The sequence below is a fragment of the Canis aureus genome, chromosome 2, assembly GCF_053574225.1.
Source record: "Canis aureus isolate CA01 chromosome 2, VMU_Caureus_v.1.0, whole genome shotgun sequence".
Lineage (NCBI taxonomy): Eukaryota > Metazoa > Chordata > Mammalia > Carnivora > Canidae > Canis > Canis aureus.
Genome location: NC_135612.1, coordinates 32,985,230 through 33,012,672, shown reverse-complemented (window position 1 = coordinate 33,012,672; position 27,443 = coordinate 32,985,230). Strand labels below are relative to the sequence as shown.

Below are 27,443 nucleotides of genomic sequence, written 5' to 3'. Positions count from 1 at the left end.
GCGGGCGGGGCGGCCTGGAGCGCGGCGGGCCCGCTCGGCCACGCCCCCGCTCGGCCACGCCCCAGCTCGGCCACGCCCCCGCTCGGCCACGCCCCCGCTCGGCCACGCCCCCCGCTCGGCCACGCCCCTGACGGCACCTCGGGCCACCCGCGGGGTCGATAAGGGCCTGCGGAGGGGAGGGGCTCCCTCCCTGGGAGGGAGCAAGGCCCTCACGGAAAGGCCAGACGCTGTACCCATTGCCTGGCCTGGTCACAGGTGGTTCCCTGGGAGCAGGAATTGGAAAATGTAAACTGACTGAATATTTTCCTTTTTTTTAATTTTATTTATTCATGACACAGAGACACAAAGAGAGGCAGAACCACAGGCAGAGGGAGAAGCAGGCTCCCTGCGGGGAGCCCAAAGCAGGACTTGATCCCAGGACCCAGGACCACGACCTGGGCCAAAGGCAGCTGCCCAACCGCTGAGCCACCCTCATTCCCTGAGTGAACATTTTGCCTTTTTTCTCTTCTGCATTTTAAGAGTTTTCAGATATTGCTGATAAACCCAAGCAGCATTTTCTCATGGCCTGTTCCCTCTCCAGCCCAGGGCTGCGGCCAGTGTTACATTTCTGGACATGTAACACTGGAAAGCTCTCCTCCTCTCAGACAGCACACACAAAGAGACATAAACAGAGACACACACATGCACGGACACACAGATACACAGGCACATAAACTAAACAGACACACACACATAGATAACATAAACTACAACCGACACGCACAAGCTAAGACAGGCACACACAGACACACACATAGAACAGAATATGCAAACACAGACACACACATGCCACATGCATACACTATGGACACATTAACCACACACAGAAACAGGGACACACACAGAAATACAAACAGCACATAGAGAGACACATAAATACACACATACCAACACACATGCACAGACATACAGAAGCACGAACACATAAGCTACACACAGACACAGACACACAGGCCTGCAGTGGGCCAGGCAGCCCAAGTGGGCCTTAGCCCCACAATCACTGCCTAAGGATTGGCAAGAATTCAGAGGCTCCTAGGTCCTCCACCACGTAGCAGACAAACCCAAGAAGTTCTGGGAAATATCTCTATAAATCTTTCTTGGAGAATTGTTTCTTTGTGGAGTCTGGCTATGCTAGATATTTGGGAGGCATAGACTTTATAACAAGCCCGTTGCAAAGGACAGGGTGTGGTCAGGTTACCCAGGAGCGGGTACAAAGGTCTAAAGGACCTCTGGACCTCCTGGAGCAACGTGGACACTGCTGCACTGCAGGCCTGGGGTTAGCCACGACCACTAGAAAGCCCACGTTGTCTGAGATAAGTTTCAGTACAGCATTTGAGACACCACACATTGGATTACTATGCATGTCATGTGTGGACACAACTCACGTGTGCTGTGCCTGGGGACTCCATCCATGTGGGGCAGGGTACTGTGGAGCCTGTGACCACGGCAGAAATGCTGATGCATCCATGCTCATCCTTGAGCCTGAGCATACTTCTCTAACACCTCAAGAAACACCAATACAGGATAGAAAGTGTCACAGGTGGCCCAGATAATGAAGGTACAGGGACCTTAAATGGTTGGAAGTTCCTGGGTTGCTGTCACCCTTACAGAATAGCATCCACACCTGGGGAGCCTTGGTGTGCAGGTCAACAGGTACAAAGGAGGATCATGAAGCACATAGAGGGCAACTATGGCCAAACATATAGCACCTAATGCCTGTGTTACTAATATTTACCTGTTGATTCAGCCTGGCCAGCAGGGCTGACTGCATGCTTCCTTCTTCCTTCTTCATCACAAGCTCCATGTTCTTTATGTAGCTGTTAAATGCTTGTGATGGGATCAACTACCCCTGCTCCAGGAATACGTTCATGTAGCCTAAGTTATGGAAGAAATCCCACCTGCCAGGGATTGGCATCTACATGTCCCAGCCCACATAGAGCAGGGTTCCACGCCGGACCAAGTTTCAAGCTCTACATCTCTAGTCACTGCCAACCCAACATCTTGGTTGTTGAAGTCAGGTCCAATTAGGGATTTAGGCAGTTAGGAATGAGTATTGGATGCAGATAATGATACTGAAAACCTACAACATAATTCATGGTGCTGGTGCTGTACCATGGAAAGGTTCTGAATTCCTTCAGTCAGAAGTGACTGGGGCAGTCTCAGAAATGATGTGGTGATTCCTGAGCTGGGCAGGAAGATTTCACCAAAATCTAACTATAAAGTCACACTTTTCTTGGATGACCTAGGAAATTCCTGAGGAAAACTCCAGAATAGGGGCTTTCTAAATGTTCTTAGCAAAAAGCAGCATCAGTTATAAAATACTAAAGGTGGCTATTTTCAAGTATATAGTACTTGAATATATAAATTGATATATCTGTAATAAAATCCCTTTGCTTACATTATATAAGTAGTGGTAGGTTTTATATAGATGTGTGGATATGCATATTTTATGTTTGTGGATGATCCAGTGAAGTGCCCCTGGCTTCTATCAACAGACAGATGTGATTCAAAGCCATCTCCATCAGTCCTCCACCCCAACTTCACAAGGAAATCTGTCTGCAGCTCCCCTTTGAAAATCCCACCTTCTCTCAGGGGTCCTTGTGATCTCCCACTCTGCAGGCCTCTTTGGCCACCAGCCTTTGCCTGCTCTGACTGCATACACTATATATTCTGTTCACCCACTGCTGCCCACAGATGGTTCAACTCAGCCCAGCCTCTGCACTGGCCCCTAGGAGATGCAGGAGAGGGGACACTGGGCAGACAACTAAGGCATCTTTCTTCTGTCTCTTAGCGCAGCTGAGTGACCTGAGAGAGAAAAATCAAATGCAGACTCACGTAGGTTCCCTTTATCTACTGCTAAGTAACAAACCACCCCAAGTTTAGTGGCAAAAATACCAACCATTTTATCATGCTCCCAGATACTGTGAATCTGGAACTCAAGCACCATGGAAAGAGTTAATTTGGAAGAAGCAACTTGAGACTGGGGAGTGGAAGCATCAGGTGTCCTGCCCTGCCACGTGGCTTCTTCCCTAATTCTTGGACTTCCTTGCAGTATGGTAGCTGAGGCCCAAGGGACAGGAATTGGAAGCCACCATTTCCTTCAGCCCTATACCCAGGCCTGGCAGATGTCACTTCCATCACACTCCATTGGTTAAGTAGTCACAGAGGCCAGGTTCAAAGGGTCTTGATGGGAAACACACATCTTGGTGTGGGAAAAAGAACTTGATGGTTCTTGATGAGAAAAATGCCAAAGAACATTAGAGCCATGTTCAAAATTGCCACAGACTGCATCCTAGCCAAAGATGTAGGAGGGAACAATGAAGACATGATGCAAACCATAGGAGGATTTCTGGCCTTCAAGTCTGCACTTTAAAGGCAGTTTCAAATGTCATCAGCTGCGGAACAATAGGAACTCTCATCGCTGGTGAGAATGCAAAATGGTACAGCTGCTTTGGAAGGCAATTTGGCAGTTTCTCACAAAACTAAACGCACTCTCATCATATAATCCAGCAATTGCATTCCTTGCTATTTACCCAAGTGAGTTCAAAACTTATGTATACAAAAACCTGCACACAGATATTTATAGCAGCTTTATTCATAATTGCCAAAACTTGGAAGGAACCAGGATATCCCCCAGTGTATGAATGCATAAACAAACTGTAGTATAGTCAGTCAATGGACTATACAGACAATGGAATACTATTCAGCACTAAAAAATGTGAACTATCAAGTCATGAAAAGACATGAAGGAACCTTAAATTCATTGCTAAGTGAAAGAAACCAATCTAAAAAGATTCCAACATGGCATTCTGGAAAAGGCAAAACTGCGGAGACAAAAAAAAAAAGATCAAGAGTTTTGGGGAGAGAGGAAAAGTACACAGAGCACAGAAGGTTTTTAAAATAGTAAAACTATTCTGTGTGAGACTATGATGATAAATACATCAATTGCAACAAATTTTCCACTCTGGTGGGGGCTATGCCTGTGTGGGAACAAGAGGTATAAGGGAAATCTCTGGACCTTCTGCTTAATTTTGCTACAAATATAAAATTGCTCTAATAAATGTCTATTTTTTTAATGTAATGAGCTAGAGAAAATTCACTATGTAGATTCCATTGTATATGGGGGAAAAAAAATCTTTGAAAAGTGATTGGGGTGGGGCCCACCAGCCAGGGTTCCCTGGGGCACACCTCCTCACACCTACTCACCCATGAGGACCGTGTCCCTGAGGCTCCCCACCAGCAGTAGGTTGAGCCCACTCCAGCCCTGGTAAGGCAAGGGGGGCAATGCCCAGGGTCCTGTACCTGTGCCAGCTCCTGTAGTACCAGTATGTCAACTACAAGTTTTCCTGTGCTCTGCAGGGAGACTGGGGCGTTACTGCTTTGAGAAATCATGCTCCTTCCAAGGGCCTCTTTCCATCCAAGCCAACTGGGTACTGAGGCCTCCTTAGGGGATGCACATGCACAGCAGAGTGCAAAGCTGGGATCGGGTCACAGCAATGCCCACAAGACCAAGCACAGGAGGCCTGATGGCAGAATTTACAGTATGTGGTATATACTGCGCACAGCAGAGCTCACCTATCCACGGACCAAAAGACCCTGCCATGTGGCAGAGCTGGTGGAACCAGTTCTCAAACCTCCTATGCTTCCATGTTCCTGTACTCAGGCAGACATCTCTGGGACCCACCCCATGCAGCCTGCAGCCAGGGAGTGATGACAGCACTGGGACATCCTCTTATGCCTTCTTAGAGTAGTGCCAGGCTGCCTAGCCAGGGGATGGTGAGCCACAGTCATGGACTCCCTTTCAGATCTGCAAAGGGGCAGAGAACTTCCCTGTGGGTGGCCCTGTGGTTAGAAGGGCCTAAGGCTATTATGGTGGGAGTTTGTAATCCCTCCTGGCCTATTCCTGAGGTCCCGAGTGCCTGCATGAGCCCCAGGCAGCCTGTCTGGCACCCTGAAGCTCTGGCAGGGCAGAGCCTTGCCTCCCAGGATGGACACACTCACAGATGGAGCTGTGTGTCCCCAGCCTCTCCATGCCCAGGGTTCATAGCCCTCTTACTGAGCCTATCAGGATTTCTAAGAGACATGTCCCAGCAAAGAACCTTGTTATGAAGTATTTGCGTATAAAAAAAGGAGTGATTAATCAGCCTTATTGGTGCTGTACTGAGATTAAGAGCTAAGAAGGGTCAGAAGACCCCAGTCCACAGAGCAGACTGAAGCCCCAGGGGTCTCCTATTCCATGTTCCCTACCTGCCCAGGCCTGTAGATCCAATGTGCAGGAGGTCCCGACCCCAGCGCTTGGCCCTACATGCAAACAGCTAGCATGTGAAAGCCCACTTGCCCATATCTCAGACTTCTCTCTTCTCTTCCACTGTCCCCAGATGAAAGTATCTTGGCTAGTTTTGCAAGTCAAGACGGTTTACACATACATGGACTCAGGAAGCTCTCTCCAACATACCTTGATGGCTGGGCAGTATTGCATGCTGATAAAAATGAGTAACTCACCTTAGTGCTTATTGTTGAACACCTGTCAGCCAGGTACTGCCTCCACATTCTCTAGTACTCAAACAACCACTGGGGTGAGTGCTGCCATTTGTAGAAGGTGAAATGTGTCTTCCAGAAGTGGACCTGTCAGACTCAGTCCAGTGTCCCACAACAACACAGAGCTAGCAGTCACTCCTGAGGTCATGGGACAAGTGATGGAGCAGGGGCTACCCACCACACAACCTCTACAGTCAGCACAGTCCCAGGGCTGAGACATGCTCAAGGAAGCCAATCCCAGCTCCTAAGTTTTTACTTGGAATCTGAACAATGGAGTATACCAACTTCCACAACCTGAGCCAAAACCAAGAATCAGACGCCTAACCAAATGCACCACCCAGGTGCCCCATCGAATCCGTGACTTATTAACAAGAATACTATTTTAAAAAATTATTTTCCAAAACTAAAAAAATTTAGTGAGAAGAATGGCACTAACATGTTTATTAACCTTATTATCTGGTTTATGATAGCTGGAGTCCCATTTCTGCAGGATATGAAATAAATTTGGCCTCATGTAGATATAGAATTGGAAAAGGGAGGACCTCATGAGACACCACAAAAGGGAAACCAACGGGTCCTCAAACAACACTTTGAGAACTGGTCTTCTAGAAGCAAAAATCATTTGTCAGCCCACTTGGTTTGGGGTTAGCCCACAGAATGTGGCCTCATCTGTTCTCTAGCCCTAGGTAGTCAGAAAGGCTTGTAAAGCCGAGCCCTGCCTAACCCATTGTCTTGAGCCATTCAGCCAAGACTAGCCAGGCCAGATGCATGAGAGAAATAAATGCTGCATCCTGTATGCCACCAAACTTTGGGGAAGTTTGTTATGCAGCAAAAGCTGACAACAGAAAGGTTGGCAATTAAAAAAAAAAAAACACCTCGCAGATTATAGAGATTTTGAGCTGAGTTAAAAATAAAAGACTAATCTAGGTATTCACCAATTTGATCATGGATAAATTCCCAGAAACTTCCTCACTTTGGTCATCTAATGCAAAACATTGTGTCTCTGAATAAAGAAACAGTTTCCCAACATAAAATACCTCCTTTTGCCTCAAACTAGTTTACCTTAAGTTCTAGTGCACCAGACCTGTTGGCTAAATTTCCTACCCTATTCTCAGTTCTTTCCTTTGCTGAGAACCTACCATACACACAAAACTAGAACAAGCAGCTCTCAAATCCTACCTCATGGGCAACAAGACCAGAAACATCCCCCTGACCTCAGGCCAGTGGGGCAGGAACCAGGACAGGCAGAGGGGGGAGGACAGAGGAACAGACCCTGAAGGCTCCGGGTCCCAGCTCCCCATGCCAGCCACTCCCCTTAACCTTCCCATTCTTTTAATGCCCATTCCTCCTTCATCACCACAGTGAGTTTGGTTTTTGCAATAAAAAAGTCTGCACTAGGGGATCCCTGGGTGGCTCGGCGGTTTAGCGCCTGCCTTTGGCCCAGCACACGACCCTGGAGTCCCGGGATCGAGTCCCGCGTCAGGCTCCCTGCATGGAGCCTGCTTCTCTCTCTGCCTGTGTCTCTGCCCCCCCCCACCCCGTCTATCCTGAATAAATAAATAAAATCTTTAAAAAAAAAAAAAAGTCTGCACTAGCTTGGAACGTCTTTAACTAATGCCTTATCGAGGACTAATTTTTGGCTGTAGCACATCCACCAGTGCTAATCTAACCAGGTAAGAAAATTCAGCTTACAATTTTATGACAGATGTTTTATTCATAGGGATTTAAATTTTAGGGATATACAGAACATAAACATTATATATAGTACACTTTCTATGATAGATACTGCTCACAGAAAGGCCTCAATTCAAGTTACATACCATATATGTTAAAATGTGCACCTGGGGAGAAGAGGGAGACCAATGGCCTTTTTGTTTCAGTTTTGGTTTTGGTTAAAATAACCTATGGATGCATTCAAGTAATACTGATCATTTAATGTTCAAAAAAACTTTTAATAAACAAATTCAGGGTAATATTAATCGAAATATTTATAATACGATTTAATCATTACACAGTATTTCCAATGTACAATCAACACAATGCACAACACTTGGAAAGAAGAAAAAAGAAAAAAGACACAATCTATTGCACCCACAAGTAAAAAGGCTTTTTATTCACTTTGGGAATGCTGCAATCCAGTATTTATATAAACATTTACATATTGTAGTAAACACAGAAGTCCTACATGTAATGCAGCATTTTATGGGTGAGAAGACCCTTTTAAGTCTCAAAAATAAATGTTAGTGTCCACATAGTGCCCCACATGAAGGCTGATTTTCCAATCATTATTCCATTCATGGTTCAATCATGAGTGATCAGTCTCCCTGCCCACCCCCATGCATTTTAGAGACCTAATATTTCTCATCAAACATACTACCTCCTGCAGTCTAAACTGCAGTACTCTGCCTCCTTGCTTAGTCTCCTGGTGTCTTGAAGAATGGCATTTCTCCATCTCAGTGTCCTGTTAAATAATCCTGCGTAGAGTCTGAAGCAAATGAATCCACATCCTCATTCTCTGAGTCATCACTGCTATCATCAGCAGCTGGTTCTCCCGTAAGGGCTATGCGAGCATAATCATCTGTGTCTATCGATTTGCAAAAGTGGATGGCATATTTCAGTTTCTCTTCCAGTACCTGCTTACAGGAGTACCTAGGCAACTTCAGCAAAAAGAAGCAGGTGTAGGACTCAGGAAGGAAGTGGTCAGGAGGGTTGTATTTATCCAATACCTATTAATGAAAAAATGTTAAATAATCAGAGACTATGTATAAGAACAGGTAAAGCTGTGATCTATTTTATTAGGTTCATTAGATTCTTGATTCTCACAAAAATCATATTTGACTAAGAATAACAAAGTATCAGAAAACAAATACTCTAGCCAATTTTATAAATTAAAAGGAGCAACTCAGTAATTCCTAGGACTTATAGTCAAAAGTAGCAATTGGTTACAGTGGCAATTACTTTTGACAAATCAGTGCTGTGAACAGGGCCTGGCACAAGGCAGGCAGAGGATGCAGGCTCAGCACACACTCACATGGGGAATTCTTGAACCCACTAGCCCCTTTTCAACTACTACAGGTAAGACACTATGAAGCCAACAAGAATTGTGGACGAAACCCAGGAATTACCTACTTTTGGAGAGAAAACCTACATGTTGCTCTCAAAGATCTCTCTGACAAACGACCACTATTGCAACCCCAGTCAGAGATTGAAGTCAGGCTGTGCTCAGGAAGGAGCCCATTCCTAAATATGTTCAAGCATGCAGGGAGAATGGACTCTCCACCCAATCTGCCCCTCCAAGGAAGTCCTCCATCACCACAGTATTGCTACCTGGAAAGTCACACGTGATGCCTCAGGATAGAGGAGGGAGAGGGAGGTTGAGACACTTCACCCCATGACTCAGCAGATAAACCAAGCCTGTTTTTGACCATTGGACCAGAGTTAGAACTCAAAGCAAAACTCTTGTTCTCAATCTGATGGGTGCTCTTATTTTTCTCAGTAAGCAATATTACGTAATTTACCTAATTTCACCAGAGAATCAAATATATGCTTTAAATGACACGTGTGTGCAAAATCTCAAATACGCTGACATAATAGCAGTATCTTTTGGTGGTGGCCGGATTAATTTTCCAGAAGTAGAAAGTGAGACCTAAGACCTATAAATATAAAATCTTGAGCAATCAAATCAAAGTTGGGCGTGCTTTTTATTATTTCCAGGAAGAAGGAAAAACCACCTAACACAAGCGTCCCAATTTCCAATCTGCTGCAAGATCATGTGCAAGGAGCATGCCCCCACAACCGCACCTGGATGACAAAGTCTCTGCCCCGGAAGTCGGCGATGGTCCTAGGCAATCTCGTCCGGCCCCACACAAAGCGAAGGAAGAGGGAACGCTCTGTGTTTGAGAAGGACTCCATCACCTCCCAGAACCACTGGATCAGGGATGCAGAAGGCTCGATCCCTTTGTATGTTGCCACTGACTTTAAGAGATGCAGGGGGATATCCGGGCTCCCACACACCTGCAGGAGGGCACACTGTCAAAGCCGGCTGACATTTTTGACTTTTTAATTCCATACAGTCAATCATTCTTTCTACCAAGGACTGTTTGGGGCAGGATGTGGGTGAGAGCCAGAGTGGATGACTGCGAGGACAGGTTCCATGTGTTCAGGTGGACGTGTTACCTGACCCTGTGTTCCACTCTGGTCCAGGATGGGGGGGTTTCGAGGGAGGGAGGAGGCAAGCAGGAAACATCCACTTTTCAAACATGTTTTCACTTCACTTAACAGGCATGAGCATATTTCAGATGTAAATTAAGTGTAAGATTTAACCAAGAAATTAATTAGTGGCACTGATTTGGTGGCTTAATCTGCAAAAGGCAGTCCAGGGCAGTAGCACTCAGGGGCATACCATTGTCTCCAATTCATATCCGGTAAACAGAGAAAGAAGGGGGACAGGCACAACTCGGGCCATTCCCTCCCGAACAGCAGCCACCTGCTCATCAAATTCATGGAGTCTGAAAGAAAAAACTCACTTTACGTTTCTATCTTTGGTAACGTAGATCTTGTCCTGCTCATACCAAGCCTTACACACAGATGATCACAGCATGTATCTTATAAAGATGGCATCACGAAACTTCTCACCCACTAAGTTTACCTACACTGGTACATAGAAGATAATCTTCAAAACTACGTACAGCTTCCAAGACACAATTTTTTTTTAAAGATTTTATTTATTTATTCATGAGAGAGAGAGAGAGAGAGAGAGAGAGAAAGGGAAGCAGACTTCCCACGGGAAGCCCCATGTAGGACTTGACCCCAGGACTCCATGATCACACCCTGGGCCAAAGGCAGGCACTAAACCACTGAGCCACCCAGGCATCCCACAATTCTAATACTTATTGCATACCTAGGAGGGAGCCAGAATTAGATGTGCATCATCAGAGAACCAGGCTCCACAGCACCCACAGTAAGAACCCTCTGGAAACAGATACTGCATTTAGGGCCCTCATGACAGGAGAGTTAGGGCACAAGGCAGAAATGAACACAGAGGGACAGCACAGCACACTTGCTGGGACCACCCACAACCAGAACTCAGCAAGCAAAGTCCACCCAATGTGCAGTCTCACCACAACACCTGGCCAGGTGCTTCTGGAGACAAGGTCCACTGTATGGACCTGTAATGGTGGTGGAAGCAGCAATGAGTAGCAGAAGCTATATTTGTGGTGCTGCTGACCTGCCACACAGCAACCATGCAGCTCGCTGGTGTGAGGGCCAGGCAGGTAACACAGTGCTGCCCAGGAGAGCTCAGACCACAGAGGGGCACCCACAGGTCTTGTGACTTCTGCCGGGACAGCTCCCAAAACAGGACAATTCTATCACCTTGGTTTTCTAGTCAGAGTCAGGAATCTCAGGCAAGAATAACTACTCTGACTCGGATTACAAAATAAGCTTTGATGACTACAGATCAGTAGTGATTGGAACTAAGTCCATCAGCATTTTACTGTAAGGTATTTCTGAAAAATGCAGCCATCCAAGCAAACTATTTCCTATTTTTGCTATTTACTGAATCAAAACAATGGAGGGCAGATGACCACATACCTGTAGTTTATTGCCAGCCGGACATACTCTGCACGGTTGTCCAGGGTGATGTGTGTGTACTTGGAGCTCAGCTGGATGTCCTGGCCACTTGCACTTGGCACAGTAAAGGGCAGGCTCATGGCCTCAAACTCCTCTGATGTGGCTTCATTGTCACGGATGTACATGAGTCCAGGAATAAAATCTTTATCAACCTTTTAAGGGAAAGTAGGGAGTCCGTATATTGTCAGAGTCCTTACCACACACCTCTGACTGCAGTTCACACTTGAGATGTTCAGCCATAAGGGGATCTCAGTCTGCACTGAGCATACCTTAAGGCTATTGGTGCATTCATTATACATGCCAGGAAATAAAAGAGACCAGCAGTGAGAAGGTACTTCACCTAGGGAGGAGCTGAGAAAAGAGCCTATAATTCAAGGAAGTCCTCACAGCCACTGGTTGGAGACAAATCCCATCCTACAATCATGGTACCAAGGGAGGATGGCCACAGGGAAGATGCTGGGTGTGGTCAACCAGTCAAGTCTCTCCACGTGAAAACCAAGCCACCACCCAGCCACTCGCAAGCTCTGCTCCTCCATAGGAAAACTGGTGAACTCTCTTATCTGACAAGATTTCAAGTTGCAAAACACCACAAATAGATGGTCTATCAAGTTGTAGAAGCAAACTGGCCTTATATCCACAGACCTTCTTTGCTACTGGGAAGTAGTCTAGGTGTCACACTTCCCCATCCCTGCGTTCCTGGTGGTTACCTCGCTGAGGTCTGCAATGGTAAGGCTCATCCCAGCCAGCTGCTTCCAAACAGGCTCGGCCAGGTTGAGGCTCAGGGGACTCCCAGTCCGGATAGCAATGCCCAGTAACACACCTGTTCATTCAAGGCACAAGTAACAGGAGATACTTGAAATCAATGATAAAACATCAACACCAGACACTAGCTCTACACTGGGCCTCTAAACCAGTGCTACTCAAATTCATGGAGACAGGTCCATCCTCAAAACATTTTGTCCTATTCTAAATTCTTTGTTTCCTTTTGTTCCTATGGGCCTAGTTTTTAACTTCTCCTCTTCCTACCAATAGGTATAAGGCCACAGAGAGACCAATGCCCATTCCTGAGATTCCCCAATCTGAGATAAGATCAAGGCAAAACAAACAGATGGGGTTTCTTAAGCAAGGTGGGTACAGTACCTGGAGAGGCAAAGGAGCACCCAGCACAGATATTTATGGAACAGGAGGGAGAAACTGACCAACTACCAAAACCCCCTCAGGTCTGATCTCAAGTTTCAGATACATTTAAACTGCAGAAACACGGTATTTCAGATCTTCTGAGTGCCAAAGATACTTTCTGGCCCTTACCACCCAGCTGCTCACTGATGGTTAGTCTTGGCATGTCCCTGTGGCTGCACACTGAAAACCTAAAACCAAATACTCAAAATATCTGTTATTCTCAAGACAGAATAGACATTAAGTTAAGAGGGCACACACAGCCACATAACTGAGGCATCATGACCATGCAAGAAGGCCCACCCAGAAAGCGGAACATGTTGGTGTGCACAGGCGCCCTGGCAGCTGGGCTGAACAGGTAGCAGTCTCGGTTGGCCCCTGACTCGTCTCTCCCATTGGGCGTCACGATCAGAAGCGGAGTGAGTCCATTCTGCAGTTCTTCACAGATCTCGGCTATGGACTCACTATAGCCACCGCCACAGTCATCCACAGATTCACCTTGAGGGAAGGAAGAGTCAGCAACTCATAGTCATGCCAGCAAAGCCCTGCAGGGTGCAGCTAGATGGCCTTTTCAGCTCTCCCTCTAATGCCCACTGCACTACTCTATGGGCTCAGACTGCCAACCCTCAGGACCACAGGCCCATGAGTGCATACAAGTTCTCACCCACAAACTTGACTTTCCAGACACGGTGAGGGAGGAGGAGGCTGTCAGGACTAAATGAGCTCATCTTAGCACACATCTGCCCAAAGACAGACTTGGTCCCATCAGGCCCTGCGAGGCCACCTTTACTCCTTGAACGTTTGACCTAGAGAGGAGAAAAGAAATAAATATGAAACAGCTGCAGTGGAAGAAAGCACACAGCTAACTATCTTCGACAGGTAACCAGTCCTGGGACACCAATGGCAACAATAAGCCCTATAGCCACTCACCCTCTGTTACCCTTTATTCTTCTACCCTGGTCACCAGGGTAGAAGTCCAGCTAGCACATGCTGCTGGACCTGAAGAGCTGTCATGGGAGGAGCCCACAGACAGCAGCATTCAGATGCCGCTGCAATTTCTCAACAGAACAAAGCAAAAACCACAGGTAACACCTCTACAAGATTGAAGAGCTTCTAGGCTAAGCCTCATTTCTCTATGAAGCCTCCCTTGAGGCACCTCATGTCCCTCACTTCTGGAACACAAACCCTCTGAGAACCTCAAAGACTGGTCTCACATTCTTTTCCCCTCACTTGACACCGTATGTTTATCTGCTCAGGACTCATACACAGGATGCCTGCTGAACAGCTGTGCCAATGGAAACTCTGCTATAATCATAGGAGGTATGGCCCCTGCTCACCTGAATGCATGCAGCATGTTGCCACAGCACAGCACCCCTCAAGTCTGGTTGTGTTTAAGTAAATATTCCCTCAAGAAATCACAGACCTCAGCTGGCCATTCACAGTGTAGTGGCAGCCCATGTGGTAACTACAATATGATTCATCCCCGCACTTCATAACTTTAACCATAGCTAATCACTTTAACATACTGCCTTGGCCTCCATGAATAAGATGCCAGGAACTCCAAAAGCAGCCCTCCTTCACAGACTATCAGCACTCTGAGCTTCAAACCAAATGGCTGAGACCAAACCTGGAAACACCATCTCAGCCAGAGCAGAATTTCCTCACTCTTCTTACTCATCTGCATGTATCCTACTCCAACCCTTGTGGTCACTGCATCTCCCCCAAGTACAATCACTTTTCCTACCTGTATTTTTCATCCTAAGCTAAGATTTTCAAACAGATCAAAGAACACTCAAGGCCCTCACCTGGTATGGACTCAGTAACCCTACAGTTTTGTAGGCTATACAGTGCTTCAGAATAACCTGAGAATGGGATCCCTGGGTGGCGCAGCGGTTTAGCGCCTACCTTTGGCCCAGGGCGCGATCCTGGAGACCCGGGATCGAATCCCACATCGGGCTCCCGGTGCATGGAGCCTGCTTCTCCCTCTGCCTATGTCTCTACCTCTCTCTCTTTCTCTCTCTGTGACTATCATAAATAAAAAAAAATAAAAAAATAAAAAAATAAATAAATAAATAAATAAATAAATAAATAAATAAATAAATAAATAAATAAATAAATAAAAAAGAATAACCTGAGAAGCTCAGTCTAAAATAATGGCAAACTGAAAAGTTAAAGGAAAAAATGTTCATAATAATGTACTTTTCTGTTGTCTCCTACAGCTGAACTCTCACAATCCTTTTTTTCTTTAAAGATTTTATTTATTTATTCATGAGAGACACAGAGAAAGATAGGCAGAGACACACAAAGAGAAGCAGGCTCCATGCAGGGAGCCCGATATGGGACTTAATCCTGAGACTCCAGGATCACACCCTGGGCCGAAGGCAGGCACTCAACCACTGAGCCCCCCAAGCATCCCACAATCCTTAACTTCTTAGTAAATTCTAGGGTGAGTTTAAATAGCTAATTCTTACACACAAATAATCATGAACAAGATTTATGAATAATGACAATAGTTTCCTATGGAATGAAATGTTGTCTGTGCCACACGTTTTGACTGTATGTTCACCAATGTGATTTAAATTAAATCTCTAGTTCTTTAAGGTACTGAATATCCCTGGGGGAAACTAAGCTAAAGAAAGGAAGACCGATGTGTCCACCCATAAGAAACAAGACGCAGATCCAGCTTCTCACTGTCACGTCATCTCCATTTCAATACCAATTAACAGAGACTGATGTTCTTAATCCTTCCGAAGGATTTAAATGGCTATGAGAACTGACTCCGCACAAAGACAGGAACCTGTGTACCTGTGGCTACTTCTGGATTGTAGGAATATAGATCATTTTAACTGCCTTTAATCTGAATTTTCCAAATTTTCAGAAATGAACATGCTCAATAATTCTGCAATAAATTTTAAGTTAAAAAAATTTATGTACAATGATTTTCAGATTCTGTTATAAAACTAAATCATAATCAAACAAAGAAAAACCTCCAGGAACATGTCTATGTTTTAGTGTCTCTAGAACACTTTGCACAGATGGTATGAGAATATCTACAATGGCATCCCTATGGAAGAAAGCTGATGCCCGAAACAACCTGTGGCCATGGGGAAGCTGACACACTTTTCTGGATCAACTGGTATCTTGAATTTAACTTGGATTCATGGAATACCTCCCACTCTCACCCTGTATTCTATTTTTTATTTAAAAAAAAAAAAGCCAATTCTATGTCCAACTTTGTGGAAGATCTTTCTAGCTTTAGGAGGGAAATATGAAATCTGAACTGAAGAGGACTTAGCTCTGGTAGCAGAGGGCCACTGGGTAAACTGGAGCAGCCATGGCATGATGCACTGAAGGTTGTTTATGTGCCTTTTAAAAATGCTAATATGAATTTATCCTTTTATCCATTCTATTTTTTCAAACACGTACTGAACATTTTTGTAATACAAGGTGCTATGCTGGAACATAAAGACGAGAAGGAAAAGAGGTATCCAAACACGATGAGTACAAAATCTGAGATGAGATCAAGACAGAAAAGGCATGCCTAACCTGGGTTCCAGGTCACCAAGCTCAATGATGTCAAAAGCCCTAGATATGAAGACCCATATCTGGCTGCTGGCCCTGACTAGGCACCTGTATGTGACTAGGCAGGCATGTGATCTAGGAATGCCCAACCATCTGTGTTAGTTGAGCTTTCCTCACTTACAAACTTCAGTGTTTAATACCTAGTAATGTAGAGTAAATAAAAATGATCCCCCAAGGTGGGGAAATAAAATCCTTTTTATAAACCTAATTAAACAGCGCATTTGTTTGTAGAATGGGCTGACTGACTTCAAGCTTAGCATTAAAGAGTCTGACGTCAGTGAAGAGACTACTTCCTTCAGTGTGGTCACATGTGTTCTCCAACAAATGACAAGATGTTGTGTCTTAATCCAAAATGCCCCCAAGAACAACTCTGGAGAAACATCTAATCATGTAACCAACATCAGGGTAAAAATCATGTGTTAATATAAAGCAACAAAGAATTTGTTCTTCCTAACTCTGTTTCTGTTCCAAGAGGTGGGGGCATTCATTTGCATGTTAAATGTCAAGTGCACACAATATCATCATCAGTGCTCAAGTTCTCGTTTTTTTTTTTTTTTAAGATTTTATTTATGAGATTTTATTTATTTATTTATTTTTATTTCATGAGAATACACAGAGAGAGAGAGAGGCAGAGACACAGGCAGAGGGAGAAGCAAGCTCCATGCAGGGAGCCTGACGTGTGACTCGATCCTGGGTCTCCAAGATCATGCCCTGGGCTGAAGGCGGCACTAAACTGTTGAGCCACCTGGGCTGCCTTTCTCTTCTTTTTAATTCATTTTTCAATGGTAAGCTTATCTATACTTGGCAGTAGTATTAATTCAGAAATGGCCTACTTTTCATTCCTCCAGTCCTAGAGAACAGTATTAGTGATTCTGGTCTATTAAGTGGGCAAAGAAAGCTATCGGAGCCAGAACAGGTATGAGGCTGGTGGGAATGGGAACTGCCCTCATGGACAATTTGAGGTATGGAGCAACTCTACTGGCCCTGCTTCTCAGAACCTAATACAAAGAGGGCAACTGAAGACATATTTGGGTTGGGGCTGTGCTGAGAAGCCTTGCTCTATATCCCAGAAAAGGGCACAGAATTCCAGCCCCCTGCAGAAATCTAACAGAGAAAACTAAGAAAACATGGGATAGCTGGTCAGCAAAAATAATCCAACAGTCCCACTGTAAGGCAAGAAGAGGTGCTTACAATGTAAGAAGGGGAAGAAACAGCAAATTACAAAAGAGAGGCATCCAGTTTCAGTTATAACAAACACACCTCCAAATGTCAGCAGTCATTATCACTACATAGTAGAAATATGGTCCTTTTTACTTTCCCTCGTTGCTTATCCATATGCATACTTCTGGATTATCTGAAATAAGTCTTTCTTTCTTCTGTTATAAAGAAAACAATTTATATTCCCAATTGGAACCCTCAACACCACAGAATATCACAGATAGGTGGCATCTTGCTCTCTAAAGCAAGGGCACATGAGAAAGTTTGCTCTTCCCCCAGGCTACAGGGGCCATGACTCCCAATGAAACCACCCCATCTGAGAAGTGTCAGACTCAGAACCATTTCTACTGTTACCTGAATCCGGTTCAACTCTACCACAGGACCATGCTGGCGATCTCGCACCATAGTTGCTTGTACCACTTTTCGGAAAGCTGCCTCCTAAAACATGACACACAAAATTTAGAATCTGATATAGGAAATATTATTACCCCACAGATAAACCATGTCATCGTTTTGTTTTAAATATCCTTTCCTAAAAGTCAAATTTTCTTAAGAACAGTAATTACAAACTCTTTTTTGAATTGTGAGGTGGTGTCAGGGGCATGGCCTTGAACCCATGCACAAACTTATGCAGAGATTCACCCAATGCTATCTACTCACCGTCTGGAGGCAAGAGTAGCCCACCACACTCTGGGGACAGAATGAGAAAGGCCAGAGTCTGGCACACATCTGGTCTTAGGACTTAGGCCCACAAGATTGACTAAAAAACCAAGGGCTCCCAGACTACAACAGCATGAGTGGCAAGAGTAACATTAAACACTATCCCTCAGTGTCGCAGTTCTAACAAAACCACAAAACAGCAGCAGGGCTAGGGAGTCCTGTAGGCCAAGCCAGGCTTGGGGTGAGGATGGGGAGACCAATGAAGGAGGAATATATAGGTTCAATATACTGAAAGAAACCTGGAATACCCAAGGCAAGACAGCAAGAAAAGAGAGTGGGGCCCACTGTCGCCCAAGTAGAGGCAGGCCTGCCATGTTCATATGGAGTAGGACACAGGCAGCAACAGTGAGGACAGGAGTAGGGAAGGGGACTCAAGAGATTCAAAGGAGGTAGGGTCAGTGGGAGTCACAGGTCTCTGCCAAGTGGATGACCTTACCCTTGTCCAGAGACAGGGTGGCTGGGGGAGTACAAGGTACCTGCAACAGGGTCTAAGCCCCTCTCCCAGCTCAGAACTCCAACCTCTGAAAGCAGAAAGGGTACGAGTCCTAAACAGCCCAAGGAGGTGGCCTCAGAAGTACAGAAGATTTAGTGAGGGTATCATAGAGGCAAGCAGCCCACAGAGGTGAACCCATCTCAGCACAAAGGGGCTCACAGAGGTGTACCCGTCCGTCACCATGTAACCTTATATAATACCTACCAGCTACTCTGGCCCTCCACTTACCATGACAACCTCTGCTTTACTAACTGCTCAGCCCAGAGCCAAGGGCAATTTCTCCTCCACAGGAATATGCATTTCTTTTCTCTGAATGGCCTTACCCAGACTGGCTCTTCTATGGCACTCTCTTGCGTCTGTGCTCTGAATAGCATCCTGGTAATAAATCTCCATGGTCACAAACAACACCCACTCCCCAAATTTTCCAACAATGTGATCCTTTCCCACCCAGGACCAGAACAGAGGCCAATTACACATTCCCTGCCACTGAGGGTATCTGCTAGACTCCTGCTGTCCTGCCCCCCATACTCACAGCCTGCAGAGCACTCATGCAGTCTATGTGGGACACATCCTGCCCCTTGCTTGGTTTTCTCCCTATGAGGGAAGGCCTCTTCCCCTAGTGGCCTATTATCACCTTTATTCGAACAGATTAAAAACATGGTAAAACTTTTTATTACTTTTATTTTTACTTTTTATTATTATTATTAGATACTTCAGTATTTTTTTATTATTAAAATATGTTTGGAGTTAAGTTTCATATCAGTGTTACCTACACACAATTTCTTCCTGTTCTCCATCATCATAGAGATGTTATCATTACCACAGTCCTTATCAATGTCAACTTGTCTCTAAACTACACATGAAAATAAAATGTGTATACTAGTCCCCTTCAGCTAAGTGCAAACAAAGCCAATCCCGAGGGGGGAAAAATCTGCTTTGGACAGGACTCCAAAACATGCAGATTTTATTATCATGAAAAAACACCATATGGGGCTCCTGGGTGGCTCAGTCAGTATAGCATCCAACTCTTTGGCTCAGGTCATGATCTCATGGGCCATGGGATCAAGCCCCAAGTCCTGGTCCGTGCTCAGCATGGAGTCTGCTTGAGATTCACTCCCTCTGCTCCTTCTCCCACTTGTCCATGTGTGAGTACTCTCTCTAATAAATAAATCTTAAATAATAATAAAATAAAAATTTAAAAAGACCATAATCAATGATAACAAATTAGGTCACAAAATAAGTCTCAGAATCATAAACTTATCAGGAGTTCTCAAATCTGATCTCTATGCTTTTTTATTTGGCACAAATATTTCCCCTATGACACAATGGTTCTTTCAGAAAATCCCATCAATCTGCTTGCCAGAAACTTAATTCCTGAATCCGGCATCCTATTTCTAGAAAGCTCAATTACAAATGTCGATGAGTCAAAATTTGGTGATTTTTAGATGTCCTCATTTGTGATTCTATTCACAGCCTGTTAAATTATCCTTTGACAAGGAATCTCTACATATCCTGCGTGGTACTGAAGTTTCATCTAAATAATCTAGAATATCTGGCACCCTCTGCTGCACATCCCTGGGGAAGAAGTTAGCTCATTCTTCCTTCCTACTGCCAGTGGGGATTTGCCATAATGTCTCAAGGCTAGCCAGGCAGAGAATATTGCCAAGAAGGTTTAGTTCTGCAAACCACCCCACCCTTTTGGGGAAAATGCTGTACCACACTATTAATTTTTAATGTAAGCTCTAAAAGAGAAGATATTTTTGTCTGTTTTTCATTATAGTCTGAGCACCCAGAACACAGCCTGGCATGATGCTCAATGAACATCTGCTGAATAAGCTATATTCTACATATTCCCAGTTTGGGGATTTTTGTTGGATTAAAATCTACTGAAAATACTAGTTTTGCCTACAGCAAAGATTGCTACCTTTCCCTGGGATATCAGAATTCCTCGGAGAGTGTCAAATCCCACAGAAGGCCCAAGTCCAGTTTCATCTAGAGAGCCCTCCAGGTCGAACATGGGGATACAGGGGCAGAAGAGCTCTGAGATGTGATGTAGCAGCAGCAGCCGATTCCTCAATGCTATTATGGGGATTTCCTGCAAGTGATTGTATTCCATGGGAACCTGAAACGTTGAGATTGCATTAAGTCAGCTTAGATGCCAAATGCACAAATAAGCCATAGTTTATAGATGAATTCTGAAAACAGAAAAGCATCGTGACTTCTGAGTCTGGCGTTAAAAACCCTCATTGTTTTTAGAATGATATTCTGGCTAGTCTGACTGCTTGAGTCAGGCAGTGTAAATCAAGAAAAATGCTAAAAAAAATTAGTCTACAGAAATATATTTACTAAGGAATGTGTGCAGCTTGTACTGTCAGAATGGTGTTGTATAGTTTATAAGATTTAGAATGAAAGTGACACATTGACATATATGGGATGTTGGTTACAGTGAATATTAAAGTTCTTAAAAGTACTGTTTTTCATATTATGAACCTGAATTATTTTCAGTGGAACACCTCTGTAAATACATAATGGAAAATGAAGTGTGAGCGTGGCTTACATGCATAATTCAATACACAGATAGTGACTTCCTCGCTACCTGTATACCTCCTAGCCGACCTGGTCCAACCAGTACTGACCTGTGCAGGAAGCTTTCCAGCGCTGGCAGGCTTGCTGGTTGACCAGGCAAGAGTGTGTGCTGAGCCACAGGCCACGCGGTTGACCTTCTTACCCTGAAGGGCAGCTACCAATCGAGGCCTCTGGATAGCATTTGTAGTTCCATCTCCCAGTTGTCCCTCATCATTGTCACCCCACGTATAAACTTCTCCTAAATAAAGTGAATTTAGAACAAGAACTTGTATACTAGGACTAATGAATGCACAACCACCACCATTTTCCCATCACAATCATCACTCCCTTCAATGGGATGTTGGTGGCCAACTGTCTGAATGTTAACTTCATGTGTGACCTACATGTCTCTAATCACAGTATCCAAAGACATAGCACACTTTTCAGAACTCCTGATAGCCCCTGCTGGACAAGAGGCACAAGACTCTGGTCTTAAAAATCCAATAGCATTTGTTTACAAGACTAAGCATATCATTGCAGCAGTTCTTCATCAGAACAAGTAACGGTAAAACAGATTGTAATATACTTAATTGGACAAATTAAATTTTTTATGTTGAATGGAGGGAAAAAATCAGTTTTTTAAAAAACACAACTTCTTTTTTTAAAGGAAACATAGTTCTTCCTATAGTTATTTATAGCCTAAACATGAAAATCATCATTAAGGAGAATCCTGTTTTTCAGTGTACTATGCTATATCCCAACCATGAAACACCACTAAGAAAACTGCTCTAAAGGTAAGATCACTCAGTGACTAAAATAGAAATGAGGTTAGTTGCCATATCCACAAAGACTCCTCAGGGAGCCATGCAGCCACACGAAGCACTCTGTAAAGTGCAATGTCTGCATAATCAAGGGCAGCGTGCTTGTGTCCTGCCCCTTCCCACTCTGGACAGTTCAATCCTAAAGTCACTGGGCAGGTATCATAGCACAAGGAAGAAAAGGAGGATTTCTCTGCAGATGTACAGCTGGAAACAGAAAATCACAGTCCACAAGTGACAAAAACCTCCATATATGGGGGGGGTCCCAGTGTGGAGAATTAGCTGAAGCACAGAGACCAGTACCCCATGTGTGGGGGTAGCCCAGAGTGGGCAGTCACACCCCGAGATAGATGAGGATTCATTCAGGGGAGAGGGCTAAGGCAATGATGGGATACTGGTCACATGCAGGCAGAGTGAATGAATCACTACCTTAAGGATAATGAAATCCAGGATTCTCACCAAAAGAGAAAGGAGTTGTAAGTATGGAAAGAGAGAAAATTAGAATGAACCCTATGGTACAGAACTGGAACCTGGGGTCCTGGTATGAATGTGTGATATTCAATATACATAACATAAATACAAAAATAACAGATACAAATTTGTATATTTTTTTACATATGTATTCCCTGGCTCTGTGCACTGAGGAGGCCTGGGAGCACTGACATTCCAAAAGCAATGAGCACAGCTATCAATCTGCTCTGTCTTCTAAAACCATTCTTCTCTAAAGACATTAGGCCTCCTTGGGGAAATGGTCAATGCTAGGCATGGGCCACAAGGAGTCAAGAAGACGACAGGGTGTCTTATTGTGCCACAAAGCAAGGACGTATTCAATGAATGATGAGTACACACCAACAAATAAAACTAGTTTAATAAGGCCAATTTGAGCATCAAAGTCAGTAACAGTAACAGATTACATATAATCCATTAAATAAAGTAGGAAATCATGAGTCCCACATAGATGTAAGTGAAAAAAACAAACATTTGATGAGAATAAAATATTCAATGAGAAAGGGATATTTAAACATTTTGAAATATCCTCCCAAATACTTATTAGTCACAAATGTTCACTATGAACATTAGTTCATAGTGGAAAAGTCTGGCAGCCACTACCTTAATCAAGTGATTGAAGTTACCACCACTGGTAATGGGACAAAAAGAAACTGCATGTCACCTGATAAATTAAGAATGAAGAATACAGCATGAATTAAGATCAAAGGTGAGCAACTTGAATCTACTGAGGAGATATCAGACTAACTCAAATAGAGAGATGTTCTACAAAATAACAAGCCTATAATCTTCAAACATTTCACAATCCAAAAAACTTAGAAGACTAAGTGTCAAAGAATGATATTCAGACAACTAAGGATTGCCTCAGAGTAGAGGAGACAAGAACAAGTCTCAGCTAAATGTAACCTGTGTTGTAATATGAATGGGTATGATAATCAGGTACAATAATAAACAATGTGAATTTCCCAAATGGACAGCTGTGCTGGGACTGTTTTTTGTTGTTGTTGTTTTTTAACTTACTCATGAGACACACACACACACACACACACACACACACACACACACACACACAGAGGCAGAGACACAGGCAGAGGGAGAAGCAGGCTCCATGCAGGAAGCCTGATGTGGGACTCAATCCCGGGTCTCCAGGATCAGGCCCTGGGCTGAAGGCGGCGCTAAACCGCTGAGCCACCCGGGCTGCCTGAGATTGTTTAGTAGTGTGCCTGTTTGTAGGAAATACAAACTCAAATGTTCAGGGTAGGGATCCCTGGGTGGCTCAGTGGTTTAGTGCCTCAGTGGTTTAGTGCCTGCCCAGGGCGTGATCCTGGAGTCCCAGGATCGGGTCCCACATCGGACCCCCTGCATGGAGCCTGCTTCTCCCTCTGCCTATGTCTCTGCCTCTCTCTCTCTCTCTCTCTCTGTCTCTCATGAATAAATAAATAAAATCTTGAAAAAAAAAATGTTCAGGGTGATGGGCAGCACCTGACTCTCACAGATCAAAAAAAGGTCTTTGTACTGCACTTCCGACTGTTCTGTGATGTGCTTCAAAAATTTAAAGAATAAAAATAAAGCAAATAAAAAATGTGTTCTGAGTTTTTTTTTTTTTTAAGATTTTATTTATTTATTCATGAAAGACAACAAAGATATAGGTAGAGACACAGACAGAGGGAGAAGCAGGCTCCTTGTGGGGAGCCCAATATGGGACTCCATCCCAGGACCCTGGGATCACGACCTGAGCCAAAGGCAGATGCCCAACCACTGAGCCACCCAGGTATCCCTAGGTTATAAGTTCTTAAGAACTACAATGTCAGTCCACAATAGGCCATTAAAATTGATTATCTATTTATGAAACTCTTCCATCAATGAAACAATTAAAGGGTACATATTTGTATAATTCATCAAAGGATTTAAAAGGGAAAAAACTTTAAAAGAGAAAAAATTTAAAAGGGAAAAAACAGAGGATTTAAGAGGGGGAAAAATTTGTTACTGCCATAACAAATTGCCACAACTTACTGGCTTACACAGTTCTTTCAGTTCTGTAGGTCAGAAGTCCAACATGAATCTGACTAGGCTAGCGACTAGGTATCAGAAGGCTGCATCCTTTCTGGATGCTCTAGGGGAGAACCCATATCCTTGCTCATTCAGGCTGTTGGAAGAATTAAATTCTTTGGAGGACCGTGGTCCTGTTTCCTTGTGGGCTGGCAGCTGACAGCTGTTCCTAGCTTCCAGAGGCTACCCACATCATGGGGTCCCTTTCCTCCATCTTTGTAGCAACAACAGTGGATCAAGACCTTTCACACTTTGAAAAATTTCTCCTGCCTCATCTCTCTGACTCCTCTGCCTCCATCTGCTGTGAAAAGTCTGTGTAATTAAACCAGCCCATCTAATAACACAGAATAATTTCCATATTGTAATGTCAGCTGATTATCAACCTTAATTCCATCTGTACATTGCCTTTTGCCATTGTGCTGGGGTCTTCAAGACTACCTTCAGGTTTGCTGATTCATTGGGTAAACTCTCAGATCTCAGCATATAGTCATACTCAGCTACAGTAACAGTGAAAGGACATGAAGAAAAATCAAGAAAAGGGAAAAGGCACACGGGGTGGTGGGGGAGGGGGAGTTCAGAGGAAAGCAGGTACAAGCTTCCAATGACGCTATGCCAGTGGAATTACACAGGACAAGCTTAATTCCTTGAACAATGAGTTGTAACAACACACATAAAGTACCATTTACGAAGGAAGCTTATTAGAGACTTGGGTTTTCATTATGGCTGTCACATGGGCATTTCTGCCTGGCATATACCTAGGTTCCACCAGAGACCACACTGTGCAGTTTAGGCACAGCAAGGCCTCTTATCAATTAGGGAAGGGAGGTTCCCAGAGGCCAGCTGAGGGCCACCTTGCAAGCACCCCTTCGTAAGGACAGCAGTATCAGATGTGCTCTATCCACTCTGTTGTGCTCAGCCGTGAAACAGAACACACTCACAAGTGTTAGCACCAGGGGCTGAAGATGACAAGAGCCAAAGCCCTACTCATCACAGAAATTCTCAGATATAATGTAATTACTCCCCACTCCTTACAGCTATATATATTATCCCTGAGCAGACCTCCTGGATTTTAAAGGCCTCTGTGTTACAACATTGGGCCTGCCACTTACCGTCCTCAGTGCAGCATACACAGTGCAGGGAGCCAGTGGCAATAGCAATGACTTTCTTTCCTTGCAACCCCTGGACCTGCCGAGGTCTTCTAACATGGTCATCAGATCCATGGCCCAGCCTGTGGTAGTCACCTTTGCCCCTGCACAGAAGGAAATATAGAATTATGAGTGCAAGGCCCTGTCTTACCACCCTGCCCACCCCCCCTCAGCTTAACCACCATACTTCAGGACACAGGCCTGCTACAGAAGTTACATCCCAATCTATGAAATGTCAGTTAATGTAACTTCACTTTAGCAATCTGGGTTTGGTGCAATTAAACAAACAGAATCTTACATACCAAGTATAAACAGCACCAGATTTGGTAAGGGCAACAGAAAACTGGGATCCACATTCTACTTTAACCACCCCAAGGCCTGTAAGAGAATCAATCTAGAAGGGAAAAAGATTTAATTAGACTGAATCAAGGTTTTTGCTGACTGCTGCAAACACACAGAGACTAAACTAAATCTAATAAGGAACTCTGAAAACCCTTACTCAGGTCAAATATTTCATACAACTTAAAATCCTACTCCAAAAAAAAAAAAAAAAAATCCTACTCCACTTAACCAAGTAAGTGTTCTTAGGAGGAGCAGGAATGCCCGGCTCTGAAGGCACACATGTGGCACTCGGCCCGAGCCCATGCTCTGCATAATGAGACTCAGCATGTGGCACTACAAATGGACATGTTACAGTTGAAGGTCTGTGATCATTTCCCCCCAGAATCCACCCTCCCAATTCCATTTCTCTTTGTGGTGTGATGGTCCCATTCTCCAGCAAGTCCTGTACTTCTTTTCTGCCCTCCAGCCCTCTCAGACCTACAGGCCCACAGGAAAGGAGCCGCAATTAATGGGGAGGACAGTTGGCCAAGAGGACCAGGGCTCTGGCCTTTAGACAAGCCCTATCTCTCTATCTAGATCAATTAAATTAAATATACCTTGGTCAGGCCAATCCTGGAACTTACCTCTACCCCTGTACACTTGGGGATCCAGGCCTCACTAGGGCTCACTCACCTAGTCATCACCTTTTCTCACTCAGCAAGCTATGTCCTATTATCCTATTATCCATTCTCAAACTTAAAATCATACTTGATTTTAAATTTAAATTAATCAAAACAATTCTCCTAGTTCTCTCCTTACCTTCAGCTCTGTCACAATCACATCAGCAATGACCTCCATCTCCTCAAGATCCTAACCCCTGAAAGTGCAAAGCCTGTGTCTAAACTTTCCTGGCATAAGAAACTCCACACCAGGGATCCCTGGGTGGCGCAGCGGTTTGGCGCCTGTCTTTGGCCCAGGGCGCAATCCTGGAGACCCGGGATCGAATCCCACATCGGGCTCCCGGTGCATGGAGCCTGCTTCTCTCTCTGCCTGTGTCTCTGCCTCTCTCTCTCTCTGTGTGACTATCATAAGTAAATAAAAATTAAAAAAAAAAAAAAGAAACTCCACACCAATTTTTTCATAAATTTGGAAACCCTAAGTAACCTGTAACATGGTTAAAATATCAAACACCAGCAAGAGAAAAGGAACAAGAGATGATAAGACCAAGGAGGAAGCCCTGAGCTTCTGGTTCTCCAGCAGCACCCAAGGCACAGGGGTGCCTCCAGGGACATCTCTACCAGGTTTTGGCTCCACATAGCACCAGCCAAAACACTCTCTGCAGTGATGGAAATGTGCTGTGCCCACAATGCCCAATAAGGAAGCCACTAGACACATACAGCTCCTGAGCACATGAAAGGTGGCCAGTGTGAGCACGGAAGTAAATTTTAACTTTACCTACTCTTAACTGAATTAAATTTAAACTTAAATAGCCACATATGGCCAACAGCTACTGTACTGGACAGTATAGCTCTGGGAAGAAAAGCTATGCAGTTCTAGCCTAGGCTCTTGTCCAATCTGAGGGGGTCTCTGGTAGAATGCTGCCCTCCAGGGCTGCCTGTGCACCGTGGAGATCTCTATCAC

General features: G+C 44.4%; 1 protein-coding gene across 10 annotated transcripts in view; it reads right to left on the bottom strand.

Moving 5' to 3' along the window:
* Positions 1–7,271: 7,271 nt before the first annotated feature.
* HERC2 (HECT and RLD domain containing E3 ubiquitin protein ligase 2) overlaps positions 7,272–27,443 on the bottom strand; it is a 243,912-nt gene continuing 223,740 nt past the window's right edge. For all 10 annotated transcript variants that reach the window (XM_077868196.1, XM_077868211.1, XM_077868216.1 and 7 more), the window contains 12 exons: positions 25,784–25,875; positions 25,446–25,585; positions 21,034–21,221; positions 20,322–20,519; positions 17,539–17,622; positions 13,049–13,190; positions 12,688–12,882; positions 11,916–12,028; positions 11,170–11,360; positions 9,980–10,085; positions 9,379–9,591; positions 7,272–8,303 (listed from right to left, as the gene is read on the bottom strand). In XM_077868196.1, the coding sequence (XP_077724322.1) occupies positions 8,031–8,303; positions 9,379–9,591; positions 9,980–10,085; positions 11,170–11,360; positions 11,916–12,028; positions 12,688–12,882; positions 13,049–13,190; positions 17,539–17,622; positions 20,322–20,519; positions 21,034–21,221; positions 25,446–25,585; positions 25,784–25,875 (1,935 nt within the window). In that variant the 3' untranslated portion in view covers positions 7,272–8,030. The remainder of the gene's footprint in view (positions 8,304–9,378; positions 9,592–9,979; positions 10,086–11,169; positions 11,361–11,915; positions 12,029–12,687; positions 12,883–13,048; positions 13,191–17,538; positions 17,623–20,321; positions 20,520–21,033; positions 21,222–25,445; positions 25,586–25,783; positions 25,876–27,443) is intronic.